The sequence below is a fragment of the Polyodon spathula genome, chromosome 13 (genome assembly GCF_017654505.1).
Source record: "Polyodon spathula isolate WHYD16114869_AA chromosome 13, ASM1765450v1, whole genome shotgun sequence".
NCBI classification, from domain to species: Eukaryota; Metazoa; Chordata; class Actinopteri; order Acipenseriformes; family Polyodontidae; genus Polyodon; species Polyodon spathula.
The window spans coordinates 17,078,286-17,095,830 of NC_054546.1; the positions used below are offsets into that span (position 1 = coordinate 17,078,286).

The 17,545-nt window shown below is 35.7% G+C and overlaps 1 protein-coding gene across 1 annotated transcript; it reads right to left on the minus strand.

Annotated features, from left to right (window-relative positions):
• Window positions 1-432: 432 nt before the first annotated feature.
• LOC121326256 (transmembrane protein 150A-like) lies at window positions 433-16,650 on the minus strand. Its single transcript, XM_041269489.1, has 7 exons — window positions 16,348-16,650; window positions 8,328-8,375; window positions 7,076-7,147; window positions 5,421-5,488; window positions 4,627-4,757; window positions 3,908-4,085; window positions 433-3,409 (listed from the first exon to the last, which is right to left on the minus strand). The coding sequence occupies exons 1-7, from the start codon at window positions 16,410-16,412 to the stop codon at window positions 3,222-3,224; spliced, it is 750 nt and encodes a 249-aa protein (XP_041125423.1). The 5' UTR covers window positions 16,413-16,650; the 3' UTR covers window positions 433-3,221.
• Window positions 16,651-17,545: the final 895 nt, after the last annotated feature.

The following is a 17,545-nucleotide window of genomic DNA, read 5'->3' on the forward strand; positions in this document are numbered from 1 at the left end:
CAGACTAAAAAAATGATCTCAATGGCCATTTATATTTTAATGGTTCCACAGACTCTTATTAGCACTAATGTTGGACTACTTAACACTACCAGCCTTAAAGAATAAGTAATATGGTTCCAAAAAATGTAGCGTTACACGTGCCAACATGTTGCTACAAATAACGTACCTATCATTTTTATTTTCATTGTTGACATCTTGACAACTATCTGTTTCAAAATGGCCACTCTACTGCACTGCTAGTGTAAGGATTATTGCCCACATAATACACAGCAATAATGATCCATGATGTAGTACGAAAAAGAAAAGCCAGAACACTTCTTGTTATGGTGTGGTTTTTTCTTTTTTCTTTTTTTTAATTACTCTTCCTGCTTTGAAATAGACTTTAAAGTTCTAAGTGTAAAAAGTTGTCAGGATGTTAACAATAAAAATATAAATGACAGGTACGTTATTTAAACGGTTGTAGCAACACGTGGGGATATATAAAGTTATATTTTTCAGAACCCTGCTTCTTACTCTTTAAGTTTCCCAAGCCATTGGGAGTCACTCTTGCCATTTCACTATCATTAATGCTGTTCCAGCTCTGGAACCATATCACAAATAAGTCAGGATTCAGCTAACAAGCTTTTAAGCTTACAGATCAGTTGCAGTCCACCATTATATTTTAAAAACATTTTATTGACATCTGCCCTTTATTTTGGAGCTTGGTTGTACTTACACCTCGATCCTTAATGTTACTTCAAACACTCAATTATAATTCTGAGGTAAAGAGTAAGTAGACAAACTAATGTCTTAAAATATATTTGAAATGTAATTCAGCCAAAACATTTGTCAACTTGATAGTTTTACCCAAGAAGAGGGCATCTGCACCTTTCCAGTTTAAATGTCCACCCTCAATTTCTGACAGCTGAACTCTGTTTGTGTACTTAATCCCTGGCTTTGGTATTTAAGCAAGCTATTAATTACAATACTGAACTAATACAAAAAAATAAAATGTTCTCAAACAAGGCTATTCAATCATTTTATATACAGTAGTGGATTGACAAGCAACCATAGACCGAGTGACACAGAACGAAAAGAAATATACAGTACAGGTTTCTGAAAACAGTAAAGACCACTTACATTTCACTCCTTTTTTTTTCGATACTATAATACATGTTTTCAGTATGCTACTGAAGGCAGACATTTAAAACAATGGCTGTAAACCATCCCTTCCAGCACTGTACCAATAACACACTGGTATATAGTCTAGAAATTTAAAACGCAGCACAGCAGTATTGTAAATACTGATGTCTTGCTAATTCTAGAATGTGGTTACATTTTAGCAGTGATTGGTTAATTATAGCATGAGAAATATTTCATAATATTTGTATTAGATTAATAGAAATTAGTTTGGTTAAGGCAGAGAGTTTGTTTTAGTGGATTGATGGCCTGTGGGTGTGAGTGGGTATTTGTTGTGTAATTTGGGGAATTTTCTCAGACCACAGGTTGGGATTCTCCCAGCTAAGCAACAGAAAGGAGTCACACCCTGCAAGGCCAGATCCTGTTTAAATTGCTATGTCTACTGTACATGAATAGCAGCGGCTGACAGGAAACAGGAAGCACAATAGATATGATAGACTGTTAGTTTATTATGACATTGAGATAAGTGTTTAAAGTGTATAACTAGAGAATGTACATTTATTTTAATTTTAGATATTTTCCCCTCCCTATTCAATTTGATGCAAATCAGGCAGCCATCAGTTTATTGTGTTACCACAGAGAATTAATACATTATTTTATTTGATCTCATTTTACCACTGGGGTCTTCATTCATTTGGAAATCCACACAAACACAGTATATATATATATATATTTTTTTTTTTAGAAATCTAGAAATATAATATTTCATGATATTTTAATAATACATTAAATAACATTTTAGTCACTCACACACATTCATAACTATTTATAAGAAGATGGTACAAAAAAAGTAGCCTGTTGTCTGAATGCAATCTTGACTGTTCTTCACGATTTCTGCTGATGTCAAGGATATGACTTTCATGCCCTGCACTGCAGAAATGACAACTTCGTGACACCTGCTGTGGCACACAGCCAATACACAAGAGAACAGTCTGAATAAAGCCCTGGGTTTTACTCTTTCAGTACACAACTTTGCGATTACCAAGAAGTAAGAACTATATATAATCGGAATCAGACATACCAATGAAAAGAAAAGCACTAAAAGTGAGTACTATGACTGAACAGATATCTGCCCCACTCTGGCTCTTGACCACTGTAATAGTTCAACAGCCTAGAACAGTATCATAGAATCTGTATGGAGCAGTGAAGCACACCCTGAAATCCACAGTGCAGTGGAGCCCTGCCAAAGTGTGTGCATTCATTGTTGTTACTAATTAGTGTTTCCACTGGCAGTTAGGCCCAGACCTATCAAGCAAAAATCCTTTAAAAGGGGAAATTAGGTGTGACATTTTAGGGTTAGGGTCTTTAGCAGCCAGCCCCAACTGTGACACCCTGAAAACACAGGCCACTACCAAGTAGCTGAAATGCAACAATATTTCTGACCCGCAGAATGCATATAAAAAAAGACAAATTCACAATCTAGTCTTCCTAAATACGATATTTTTAAATTTCTTCAAGTCAATATTATATTATGCTGAAAACGTTTCCACTGAATCAGGTCAGAGCGTTTTCATAAAACATGCTCCACATGAGTAGTTAAAAGGTAGAAGACCATTCTTATTTATGATTCCTTGGCTTGCATTTGCTGTTGTTATTAATCTTGTTGTCTGTGTGAATGTGGTTAATATTTTCATCCACTGTATTTGTGGAATATAAATGTTTTATTGAAGGAATTAGATGCTTGGGACACTATTGATTTACCACTGCCTTATGTTTTTTTGTTCCATGGCTACCCATATAGTCCTGGCAGTGCTTATGTACATATTTTGAGGTGGTTCTTTGATACTTTTATTTGTTTTATGTTCTATATTTTTTTAATGTTGATCAAATTTAAAAAGCAACATGCAAATGCCCAAAGCAAAGTTAAATAACTTCTGGTATCGGAAAAATATTAAAAGTAAAATATTAAATAGTGAAAACAAGACAATAGAAACAGCATTTGCCAAACAAGAAATTCTATCATCCACACCATCCACAATCAAGTTTAGATTTGCTTACACTACATAATAATTAATTTATTAACTAGCTAATCTCCTGCCACATCAAGACATTATCAATGATGTTTCCTCCTCATCTTTAGTCATTAGCACAGACAACATTGTAGTAGAAAAATAATAAAATTCAACCACAAAGCTCAGTTCAAACAGTTGAACATTTGTGGCCAAAACCCATTCAAAAATGGCAGAAATATGCTGGTAGTTGTAGGTTTCCTGTGGGAAAAAAACAATATCTGGGACATTGCGGTTAAGGACAATTTGAGAATACTTATCTTCATTTGTCTATTATGCTTAAAGTATCATGCACTTTTTTTTCTTCTTTTTTATCATACACAATTTATTTTTAATGCATATAATACATTTTCGGCACTGAATATGTTTTACCAGGGTAAGCCAGAGCCAATGCAATTGGATCCCCAGCGAAGACTTTGCACAGCCAGATTGTGAGCCTGTGCTCCGCTGACTGTATGACGCACACCTGCATAACACGTGGCCGTGCTTTTACCTGGTGAGCCACTCGGGGAGTGATGTTTTATACTTTTTAATGATTCATATACCTACACCTAAACACGCTCTGAAATGTATTATAACTTTAGTAATCATATACTGTATGCTAGATAGATAATAAATAAATAAATAAATAAATAAATACATACATACACATACATACATACATACATACATACATACATTGAGAAGCATTAAAACCAACTTTATCTGTCCAAGGATACAGAAGATGGTGGCTGTAATTTGAATGGTGGTCGATATAGTCCTTATCGGAGCAAGAATATACTCCAGCCCTGTTACAAAGCACCGGTATGTCAGAATACTCATGATTAGAGTATAAAGACAGGTACTCACAAAGCACAATGCAGCACCCACATAATGAAGTACCATGAGGGTCCCTGGCTGTAAAACACAAAGATTATAACAAATAGAATTAGTAAATATGAGGGTGCAGTGCAGTGCTTGCAGTACAACTGTCTGAGAAGAACAGAAGAAAAGTTCAAGGAACAAGAGGAGGCCATTCAGCCCCATCTAAGCTCATCTGGTTCCTAGTAACTTTGACAAGTTGGGTCTTAAAGGATCCAAGTGATTCTGCCTCAAAACATGACTAGGTAGCCAACTTCGTACCCTCACCACTCTCTGCGTGAAGAAGTATCTCCTACCCTCTGTCCTAAGTCTATCTCCGCTCAATTTTCAACTGTGTCCTCTGGTCCTGGTTTCTGGACTGCGCTTAAAGTATTGGTTAGGGCTAACTATGTCAACTTCTTTTAAGATTTTGGACTGTGCCTTAATTACCTCATGGAGCTCAATGCCAACAAATTAATTTTCTTAGTGACCTCCAGAGCTAAAAAGAATAAAAGTGCATTAGCCTGCCTACCAGACATGTTCTTAAATGCTTGAACTGCCTTTCATTTCAATGTAAACATTTCCACTCCTGTCTTACATTGCAGTTTCCAGTAATAAAGGCTCCAAACGAAGACAGACATCCGACTGCCAGTCCAATTCTGCTGAGCGTGACGTTGTCATTGTTCTTCTTGATTATGTGAGCGTGTTGAAAGATGCAGAACACAAGGACTGAAACAGAAAGACAGGCACACATCAAGAACAGCTTTGGAACGGCCATGTGGTTAAAGCCAATCCAGACTGTTATCAAAGTCCAGAGCTTAACCCACATCGCCATGCAGACCCGCTTTCATGTTAGCTACTGCAGGTTTTAACCAAGCCATTAAACAGTGTCCCTTATTGTCATCACCCATAACTATTAAACACTCAAATGTATAAATACTAAAAGAAACTGAATGACAAACATGTTGACTGGAAAGTCTTTTTTGATGACTTCTGGTTTTATTGTATTCTGGTTTTTCAGACTTGCTAATGAGACTTATGACAATGACTGTTCTTTTGTTATTATTATTTAGTCGTTCAGCAGATCCTTTTATCCAAAGCGAGCTACAGAGACTACAGGGTGAACTATGCATCACAACTGCTGCTGCAGAGTCACATACAATAGGACCTCAGTTTTACATCTCATGCGAAGGAGGTTAAGTGACTTCCTCAGGGTCACACACAGTGAGTCAGTGGCTGAGCTGGGATTGAACTGGGAACCTCCTGGTAACAAGATCCTTTCTCTAACCACTGGACCACCAAGCCTCTAAACCACCAAGCCCACATTAGTTAAATAGCTTGGTACATTAGAATATAATACTTCAAAACTGTAAAACAATATAATGTACGTACATAAAATTGCCCCACAGTTTAAAGTTGCGCTGAACAAGGCATTTTCAGGAGCATTCATTCCACAGGTGCTGTAAAAAGAGACACGGTTACCTAGTAATATGTAACAGTTTAAATAAATATACTGGTAAAAATAATATTACCCTTGACTTGTTACCCTTTCCAGTGTTATTCTTAAACAACTGTAATCAAATTATCTCAGTTTTTTCATAATTTTGGAAAAGTTGTCAAATATTTCCTCAAAAATGTATCTGTAGTTTACACACCAGTATTAACCAATATTAAAATATAGATCACATTCATACACACTTCTTTTTGTTGCATATTAATGGTATCTTCTTGACCGAAACTTTATTATCCACTGTACAGTCTCATGACCGCCACTAACTTCTGAATAAACTGTCTGTGTGTTTTGAAATTGTTCACCTTTGTACCATACCATACCATTATTTTGCTTCACAAATCCATTTCAAATCTAAGATCCAAACTACCATTTGTCTCACTGGCCACTGTACTGCATTTCAGCAACCTTCCAAGAACACACTCTTTACTCAATTTCACATACTGACAGTTTTTATGTGAAGATTTTTTTTTTAATTTTTTTTTTTACTTCAAACAGTTAGTCACATTTTATTTTACTAAAAGGGAAAAACTGCAACTAAAATTGTGGCGTTTTATCACTCTAGATCAGTGGTCCTCAAAGCTGTGCCAGTGGGCATCATTGTGCCCATAAGACTACAACACTGGCTCTCAATATCTGCTTTTGGGCCATTTGATACATTTGTATTTTTATGTCATTTTATATTTTTTTAAAAAAAGAGAAAACATTGCATGCCCTTTTGCCTCAGACAGTTGTTTACACATACAATCAGACAGCCTCCATAGACCCTCTTTCTGATAAACATAAATAATCTTAGAACGTATTTGGCTAGTTTCATCAGACTTGGGTCATCAATTTTCTCCATTTTACTACAAATTGAGACTACTTCCATCTCCAAAATAATACGTCTAGCTGCGCTGGGGAGGCAAAATGAGCTGATCCCTGGAGCCAGCATTACACATCAGCAATCAACACCAGACAGAAGGATCTCTCCATCATCAAATGGAAAACAACGCAAATGGATGAAGATGCAGATGGATCGCATTAGTTTACTGTAAAGCTACGTCTTAGTTGATGCTTATCTTGGCGAGAGCCGAGTTCAAATCAGCATGAAGTTCAACATCTACTCTCATGTAATGGAAATCAGTTTTTTTAGCTTGGTAACTTTGTTGTGAGTGCTTTGTTTTTTTCTCAACAACGCATCAATGACGTTGACTGAAGGGTAATTAGCTGGATAAACTTATTCTGCATTTTCTCAAACTACCATAAGCAGCTTTGAAGTTACTAAAGAAATGCATTTTTAGTTAATCACATAGTGTTAGAGCATTTTAGAGCACTGGGAAGTTGACTACATCAACCACCTATCTTTGGTTACCCAGAGGTGGAAATAAGTCCCATTCCATAGCAGTTTGATCCATTGCTGTCATTACCCTTAAAGATGAGTTGTTGATGGAAATCCAAGTGGATTGCTTGGTACTGTAAAATGCTCAAAATAAATCCATACATAAACAAGCATAACCAAAGTGTCTTGTCTGAGAATGGCAAGAGCAGCTCATACCTTATGAATGGAATATGTTGTATCATGCAGCATCTCTCTGTGCTGTTCAGAGAACAGGAATTTGTGTATTGCCTACAATGACAAAAAAGGATTTATAATTGAAAAAGGTTGCTATTAGAGGAAGTTGTCAGGTAACCCCAATAAGCAGCCCCCACTCTTAGGGAGCTTTTGCTTATAAAAGTTTACCCCAGTAATTGAAAATAAAGAACATTCTGGAAAAAAAGTGAACCAGGGTGCAGACACCACTGTATTTAGAGGTCAAAATTTATAGAACATGAAATTGCAGATTATTACAATCTCGCTTTCTCTTAGGTCTTGTTGTTCCTCCTGTTACACTAATGTCACATAGTAATGGGCTTTAATACATTTTGCACACCAGCTCTAGAAGTCCTGGCTGCTTTCAGAAATAAGATCTACTTCTTTATATAAGCACGACTGTAAATGCATTATATGCATCAGTATCATGCGTCCCCTACTGACTACCATGCTTTGCAGCCAGCAAGACACTGCTGATGTCAAAATGACCTAGGAAGTGACAATTTTTCTGGAAAGCAAGGCAAGCATACTGAGAATTTTCTCACTGGGTTTCCAGAAACAAAATACATTCTTGGCTAATAATAATATAACTTTTAATCTTCCTCTTAAAATAACCAAAAAAGAAAATTCTAACATCTGTCATTGTTCCTCCTTTTACAACAACTCCCCCAAGGCATTGCAATTCCTCACTCTATCTGAGTTTGTTATCTATGTCTTACACTCGCACAACACAATGCAATCTTCTGTGACAACAGCTGCACTACAGTGACGTGCTTTTTCATAGGTGGGGCTCTGCCTGTGGTTTTGTTTGGTCAGTACTTGTTTGACGTCAAAGTGATTGTTGATTTTTGTTTTTCCAATTGCGTCATTACTTATGGATCAAAAACCCCAAAACTTGAGAAGTTACTAGAGACAAAAGTCTGGTTTGATAAGGAATGGTCAACCTATACCAAGGCTGTCTGTAATCTCCAGTAAATCAAAGTGTAGTGTTAATGCACTTATATATCAATGAAAACTGCTATGCTTTTTTGGGTAATATTTTTGTATATATCTGAAACATTTTAGGTGTAGTCTTGAACTAGAAAAGGTAGACCACTGTGTTTTTGTTGTTGTTTGTTTTGGTTTACCATGGAAACTACATTTTACTTTAAAAGTCACCCACAATTAAAAAATGAAACTGCAGTTTATGTCTATCTCCATTTTAAGATGTACATACCAGTTGTCAAGCGGGCACACATGGCGATTTGTCAGAGCTAGTCCATACCTGTAAAACAAGAGAAAAATAAGTATGTTTACTTTGCTTTATACAGTTCAACTAATCACCAACTTGCTTGCAACTTATACATACATAATACTAAACTATATTCTCCTCCATTATGATCTATATGGACACTGTTTAATAACAGATTGTAACAGAAGTCCATGTGAAGTTTAATCAAATTCTATGGGGTTGACACATATTTCAACATACCTGGGATAACAAAAACACAATAGTTATCAATATCATGGAAATGTAATGGAATCATATACAGCAATACAAAATAGAAACATAAATCTAATTTTAGACAACATGTTTAGAGAAGAATTCTTTGTCAGTGTTAGTTTCTTCTACCAAATTGTTTGACATTTTGGATATCTAATTCATTCAAGGATTCTATAATGTGTTGTTTTTTCAACAAACTATTTTGAATGCTCCAGGTACAATGATGGAATTCTTACTTTCTCTGTCAGGGCAATACACTAGATTCCTAAAAGTTCTGTCCTGTGTATATATAGTTGTAGTCAAAAGTTTGAATACCCCAATGGAAATTTACAATTTCTAGAAATTTCTTTTGTAGCAAAAGTTTTGCTTTTATGGATGAGGGAAAAAAGTTACAAGAAATAGATGTCTACCATTATTTATGTCAGCATTTTTTTTGCAAAACTGAAATAATAATAATAATATTAATAATTCAAAAGTATTCATACCCTTTGATGCTATGATTGTATTCTCTACAAGGTGCTAGAAATTTCAATACAATAATGCAGAACCTAATTCTAGAAGTCTAGAAAATGATGGATTGTAGATAAATATTCTTAGAGAGTATAAAAGGGTTAGGCATAGGATGATTGCTGTCATTACCAATAAGTCAATATGGGAAAAAGTAAGGAGCTATCTTAGGTAGAAAATTAATTATTGTCATAAAGCTGGAGAAGAATACAAGAAGATTTCCAAGCATTTGAGTATCCCAATTTCAACTATTGTTTCTATTATAAAGATGTACAAGACTCATGGTACTATTACAACGCTCCCTCAGATTGGAAGAAGGAAGGCTCTTTCACCAAGAACAAGTAGAAGAATTGTGAGGAAGGTTAATAACAATCCAAGATTGACTGCCAAAGATATTCAAAGTGAATTGGCTGCAAGTGGGACTGGGGTTTCCATTTCAAACATAGGTCAAGTATTGCATGGTGAAGGTCTCAATGGTAGCAGGCCATGGAAAAAGACTCTCTTAGGAAAACATAACAAGGACAATCGCTTAAAGCTTGCAAAACAGCATTTAAGTGATGGATATGAGTTCTGGTCAAAGGTTTTGCGGATTGATGAAACAAAAAATCGAGCTACTTGGTCACGCTGATAGTCGTTACGCTTGGAGAAAGTCTGGTGAGGCGTACAAAGAAAAGGACACCATACCTACGTCAAGCATGGAAGTGGTAATATCCTTTTATGGTTGTTTTTCCTCTAATGGCACAGGAAATTTAGTTCACATACATGGTAAAATGCATTCCATAGCATACCAAAGGATATTGGCCAATCATCTGAAACCCTCCACTACAAAACTTGGTTTAATTCACAACTGGATGTTCCAACACGAGAACGATCCAAAGCACACATCAAAATCTACTTTAGAATGGTTAAAGAAGAATAAAATCAAGGTTCTGGAATGGCCGAGTCAAAGGTCCAATCTAAATACGATTGAGAATCTTTGGCATGCCAGGAGTTAAAGAAGGCTGGCACAGGTCCTTGGAATTTCATGAACTGGACTAATTTTGGTTGAAGAATGGTCAATAATCATTAAAGAATCATGCTATCCTAATAGTTTAAAACTAGCTACTAATTTAATTTTCCTTGTCATGGTATGAATACTTTTGAATTAGCTTTTTTTTTTTTTTTTTATTTTTTTGCAAATTTTTTGCAAATTTTTTTTTCAAATAAATTGTTAATAAATTGCAGTAATAAATAATTGTAGACATCTATTTCTTGTAACTTTTTCTCCTCATCCACAAAAGCAAAAATATTTTGCAGCAAAAGTTTTCCTTTAATTACTTGTTTTCGAGAAATTTCAAAAATTTTACATGGACATTTTAAAATTATGTAAACTTCTGACTACAACTGTATAAAATCATGGTAGATTTCCTCTACTTTGTATTAATATGACACTGCGCATAGTATTCTAGTCCCTAGAAAGACGGGATCCCATGCTACAGTGAACGCTACACAATCTCGGTTTATCATTTCGCGAGTTTCTCATGGTACCGCTCGTTTGTAGTTTGTTGTCCTGTGCAACAGATGCAAAGTGGCAAAATGAATGTCTTAACAAACACAGCTGCAGTCAATTGCCGAATTTCAATTTACGGTCCGTGCGCTTCAAATTCAGCTGTAGCATTTTTTAAATCTATTTATTTATTTATTTTACCGGTACAATCATGTGCAAATGAATGCCAAATAGCCATTAGATTAATAGTACTATTTATTGCAATATTTATACCACGTTGTTATCGTTGTTGTTGTTGTTGTTGTTGTTGTTGTTGTTGTTGTTAGTATTTGTTAATAGTAAAATAAAGGATAAATAAGAAAATGCATTGCTTACACAGCCCAATGGCCCGTGACGGTAACTGCAAACATTAACGCAGGAAACAACCACCAAAAGCCCATTTCCAGTTTGTGTGGTTAAATCATTAGCCATTTAAATAAATAAATAAATTAATAAATTAAATGTAAACTCTATCCATACTTTAAATTAAACATGGATTCACGTGCATCTTTATAGTATGATTCATATAACTACATGTACCGTATCAAACTAGCTGGTTCTCAGAACTGATAAGACTTGCTAATGTTTGCAATTGTTTTCAAACCGCATCTAATAAAGTGTATTTAGTGATTGATTAGTGGAACTCTTCCAATTAGGAAGGGGTCGCTTTTCAACGGCTTGTTTTTTTTTTTTTTTTTTTTTTTTTTTTTTTTAATCATTTTAAATCAGACTCCTGGCGTTTGGAGAGGAAGCAGTCTTTGCCTCCCGTTCTCCTGATCTTTCTGTCTGTCGGATGCAGAAATAGTTTACATAAAGTCCCTTTGTTCAAGAAATGAACATCAGTATAGAGCAATACATGTTACTGCTGCATTGGCATTTTGTAAATAAGCTAATACATTTCAACATTTGCTTTATTTTTTTGTTTTAATTATTACTATAATAGTGTTGGTCAAATGCGATGTTGGAACAATTCCACGTTGAAAAAAACAAATAAGTGAAGTAAAACAAACGAAACAGTATGGTTTAATAGTACGACCTATCACTTCATTCTCGTACGTTGAAAAATCAACGTGTGGATCAATAAACACTTGAGTTTTTTTAGGAAATAAATTTCTTACGGAAAAATTTATATTGAAAACATGGATACAGCTGTGTTACAATCATTTATTGTTTATCTCATGGTCGATTCTATTAATGTACAAAGACTCATGATATATATATATATATATATATATATATATATATATATATATATATATATATATATATATATATTATTGGTGTTCTACCCCTACATCTCAAGGGGGAAATTGATTTAAAAGGACAATTCCACTATCCATTCAAATAAATAAGAAAGATTTTTTAATAATTTAAAAAGCTGAAACTTGGATATATACTCAACATAACAAAAGTCTATTGTAAAATGAGAGCCCCAAAGGGCAGGTTATACAAACAACATAAATAAAGTTATGCATTTAAGTAGTACACATGCAGCAGAACAACATACCAATCATATTTAAGATCCAGGATGTGGATTTGCCCTTATCACATTAATTCAATAACAGTAACAATGAAGGGGTCTGTACAAACAGGATACAGTACCTCAAGAGCAGTTACAATGGCATGTGCCCCTCGGTGGGATGGTAGTGCTGAACTAATTAACACTAAACACCTTTTTCATGACTCCATATCAGTGCCGCTGTGTTACTGTATAACTTACACTGTGCAAAACTGGTCCAGATCCATTCTGTGGTCATTTTTTCAAGTGATGTTCTCTGCTAATGTGTATGCTAAAATTTTGTATTGCATTAAGTGTTTGATTCAATGCTTCATTTAAATCCAGTCTCAAAAGTCTGAATTATTATGTGTCGCTGGATAGGAAACCAAAAAAGTTTGTGGAAAAGCACCACCTGTAACAGGAGGCCATTGGTTTTTGGAGCTTTAAAATACATGCAGATATAAGAACGGTTAGGAACAAGACGAACACATTTGGCACGTCAATGCTTGTCTGGTTTCTTGTTGCTGATTGAGCTCAGAACTTTTTATAGTTGGCATTTATAGGATACCAATGAGCCTGCATCAACAGCTTGACTTTGTAACCCATTCCATATCCTCACCTCAGTGTAAGCTGGCTCCTACCCTCTGTCCTAAATGTGACTCCACTCCATCTACAACTGTGTACTGTGGTCAGCTGTGTTACACTTGAAAACATGACTTGATTATTTTTTGGGCTCTGAAGACTTTGCTTTTCAAAGCCTTTTACCTCAAATTGAATGTTGTATTCCAAGCAGTGCATTAAACAAACTTCAACATAACCTTCGTTGATATGCACTCTACCCTTCTGACTACACAACCTAGCATTCCGCTGGACTTTTAAATTATCTCCCCACACCATCTGGTTGCTGACAAGACAGAGTCTATAACAGCAGGTCTATTTCCTGTTTAGGTTCTAGATTCTTCTTACTGGCAAGTTACACTTGAGCTTTAAACTAAAAAAAAAACTGGTTTAGGTGACCTGCACAAAGAAAGGGCACATGTTTTAAAGTAAATGCGCCATTTAGTTCTGTGGATGATTAGTTAGTGATGCTTTTTCTAAAATAATATATTATATTTTCTTAAAGATTTTAAAATGAATTAAGCTTATTTTTTGGAAGAAACCATAAATTGAAAGTGTTCCACTTTACACTGCACATGTATATATAACTGTACTTTTCCTCCATTGTTTAGCATTCTTTGAACTCCTTCAAAAAGTAAATTGTATACGTGAGTTGTACATCATTTTTGGTTAATATTGTTTTTCTCAGACTATCGGACAATAAACAGTGCAAACACCTATTGCGGGTAATAAAAAAGTTTTACTGGAAGGTGCTGCCACTTTGTTATCTAACAATATTTAATAGCCACACTATGTATATTTATTTACTGTATCTGAAACCTTTGCATGTGTGACTAGAAGCTGGGCGTGAACCAGTAACCCCACCCACAGCAAGCAAGCGCCTTACCCACTATGTCAAACAGCTTGCCTGTGTTAGTGCTTTAACCCTGTAATGACCATTTCTGTATAACAATTTAAACACTGCTTAGTCACCCCTTTACAGTAGTATTCACAATCCAGCATCACAAGCCAGATTTTTTCATATGCAGCACATTATGTGTTGTACAAGAAATGAAATCTAGTTACATAAATAAAGTGCACCATCCATTACACTCCCACTCTGGTATGATACCACTTTCCACTAATGACTATCTTTAGGCCTAGTTAGTTTCTCTCTTTTCAACTTGCCTCACTTAAATGCTAATTTGCAAAAACACAACTGCAGTGTTATTGGACAGTAAGTAGCCACATAATTTACATAGCTGATTCTAAGTAAAAAGATAAGCAACTACATTCACTCTTCACTGCAATTTTCAAGATAGCATTTACAGTTAACTATCAGCTGGTATGGGAATTAGTTGCACTGGGTGTTGATAAAAATCCTAGAAATTGAGGGGTCACTGCAAAATGTATCTTCTCGGGGGTCAAAGCCCACCAGACTAGAACGACGATACAAAATAAAAACAAGCTATTGGTTTAAATTAACCACTGCACACTCCAAGCGACGCGAACTACCTATCTTAATTATGTAGATAGGCTTCTGTTATTATCATTTTTTTATCGCTTCACCGTCCTGTGTGCATTGCGCTTAGGCAAATAAAACATACTAATATATAAAAAAAATGTCCTCAGGCAAATACGAGGTCAGTGTTGCATTGTTATTTTTATTTAGGTTGCTAAAATCTAGTTTTCCGCGTTGAGGAAATAATAAAAATGGAGGACAAATAAAAATAAAAAAAGCAAAGTATATTTCAGCTGAGGATCGTGTCAAGAAATTTCCCAAAGAAAAGGATGGAGGCAAATTGTTTTGCATTTTTTTTCAAAAATATGATCGATCACAAACTTAGCTACAGAATCACAACCGAAAGCTACTAGAAGCTGCTAAACAGAACGTAAAACCAACTTGAACGCAGACAAAAAAAGTTAAATCAGTACTTCAAAGAACGATCTAGCACAGCCACCTCGGTTCAAACAACCTGCTGCTTACTTTTTCAACCCAGTTACAATTTTAGATCCGGAGTTTTCTTTTGATCCTGCACTAATAAAATACATTCCATGGCCACGTAGTGTTCTGGGTGAGTCAGGGAAGTGTTGGGTTGCATCCTGGCTGTGCTAAGTCAAAGGTTAAGCAAGCAAAACCGACAAGGACCACTTCTCCTTATCGAGCTACAGTGGGACCCTACTGATTGGAGAGTACCCACAGACCTGCAATTCTCCTGAGCTGTTGTGGTGAATTGCTGCAGTGAGGGAATGCAACTGGACATTTAAAATTGGGGAGTAAATCAGGGGGATAAAATAACTGGGCACTCCTAAGTTTAAAAAAAGTCTTGCTATGCTTACGGACACGAATGGCATATTGGAGTCAGAAATATTTATAGGAGATTCAATCAGGCGGGTATACATTAAAGAGCTGGATTGGCAGACCGGAGGATTGAAGTCCTGTCTATTTATCAGGTAGCATGGAAAAGCTGGCTTCCTCACATTGTGCTGTGAGCCTTCATCAAGCTTGCCCATGTTATCTTTTGATTCTCATTTTGCAGCCTCAAAAAGGAATTTGGGAAACCAAGATATTTAGTAGGAAGTGGTTTTAATTGGTTATATGAGCAGCAAATGCCACATTCATTAACTACGTCGGTGGTGCATTGTCCCATCGGATGTTATAGTGGAGAAGGGCATACTCTATGTATGCCACATTTTTATATATTAGTGAATCTTTGTCCAATTGTCACAAAACTTGTTATTGAATAATCTCAGGGTGCGTAGAGGCTGTCTACGCCTGTCCAACTGTCTGTCTCTATGTAATTCTTTATCCATAACTAATAAACAATCAATAATGGTGAATTTAGAAGTATCTACATATTATGCTTGTCTATCTCTGCATTTACTGCATCTTGTAAAGCGCTTTGTGATGGTGTTCCACTATAAAAGGCGCTACATAAAATAAAGATTGATTGATTATTCTTGGTGGAGGTGATAAAGCAGCTTGTGTGTGTTTCTATCCGGGTCATGCCCTGCGTTACCCTTTTTTGATATTACTTTGTTCCTTTTCTCTCATGTCCTCTGTGGATGATGAATCAAAAAATCATATACTCCCAAAATCTAATCTTCAAGAACTCCAAATCAAGCAGTGAAACCATAGTATTCAGACATGATAAAATAAGTATGATAAAATAGGGGTTAACTTTTTCGTTGGGGGACTCCTTTTTAAATGGTTTAAGTAGGAACTGGACGAGCACAGAATGGCCTCCGTTCATTTTTAAATGTTCTTATGCTCTGACTGAAACTGGGGAAAAGGTTAATCGCAAAAGCTGTTCTTATAAGGGAAAATAAATGTGTCAAGTACATCACAAGGTCTTACTCTTACCACAACTGCGAGAGACTAGTTTTACTACATTAACCAGATATTTGTTTTACAAGAGGAGTTTACAGAATTTGCTTGGTACCCACTGGGCAGCCTCTGCAGACCCAAGTGTAACAACTTTTTGCTAGGTTTTAATATTGCTTATTAAACTTCATTTTACTATTCACAAACTTTTAACTCACAGAATGCACTCCTAACACACTCTTCAAGAAGTAATCTTATAGTAAAGCAAGCACAAGATAAATAAATAAAATGACTAACTTACACTGTCCATGTTCCGAAGAATGATATTAAGGAAAGTACTGCTGGAAGCAAAAACCAAAAGTTCATTTCTATATTATCCAAGGGACTTCCAGAGAAGCCTTGAGTAATTTCTTATTTATTTTTTGAAAGCAATTTGTCCAAAAAGAAAGTTTTGAGCTAGAATAAAAAATCTTAAGAATGTTTCCTCCACGTAGAAGTCAACAAACGACAGTGATTCATACCACTTTCAAACCACACCTCTACATCGTTACTGAGCAGTAACCGAAAGTCCTGGTAGCCCTGCATTTCACAGCTACTACTCTGACATTTCACTGTGCACTGCACCTCTACGCTGCAACATGTAAACCCACCAGAACAAACCTGTTTAGCCACACCCTCCTCAAAGCCACACAGCTTAATAAGCACAGGAAAACCAGAACTGGATTTAAACATGTTTCCATTAGCCTGAAGCCTAGAACAAAGAAGAAGTAGGGGGACTTGGTTGAAGTTTTAAAGTATAGGTGACAAAAATAACCCAAACCCAATACTTCAAGTTAAACCAGGACCGGAGGACACAGTTAGTCATTAAGTGGGGATTGACTTGAGACAGAGGGTGGGAGACACTTCTTCACACAGAGAGTGATGAGGGTATGAAGTGGACTATCTCGGTATCATTTAAGATCCAGCTTTGAAGTTTTGAGATCAATCAGCTATAGGAACTGGCTAGCATAGATGGGCCAAATGGCCTCCTGTTGTTCATAAATGTTCTTATGTTTAAAACATATTTTTATTATATTTAAAAGCATGTTTAAAATGTCAGTGTCTCATGTTAAATGCTATCAGAATATACCAAAAATACCATTTGGAACAGCTTGTAGATGACATTCAGAACCTTTTTTGCTGATGAGGATACCAATAAAAACAGAAGGATCGTGGTAGGATGAAGCCAGACGTGCAAGACAAGACATAACATGGAAGTTTTAAGCAGGAATTCTGCAAGATTGATACCTGGATAAGGAAGTATGTATAATACAGTACAATAGAAGTGTAAGAAGTGTACCAGAAAAATGTAACACCTAGGGATTTTTTAATACTGAACATGATTAAGGATACAATTTTGGCACTGTGATTTTTTTGTACATTTCATGGGCGAGTTGTGGAAAAAAAAACAAGAATTCACAGAAAGGTCATGGAAAGTCCACCAAATAATGATCGTGGTA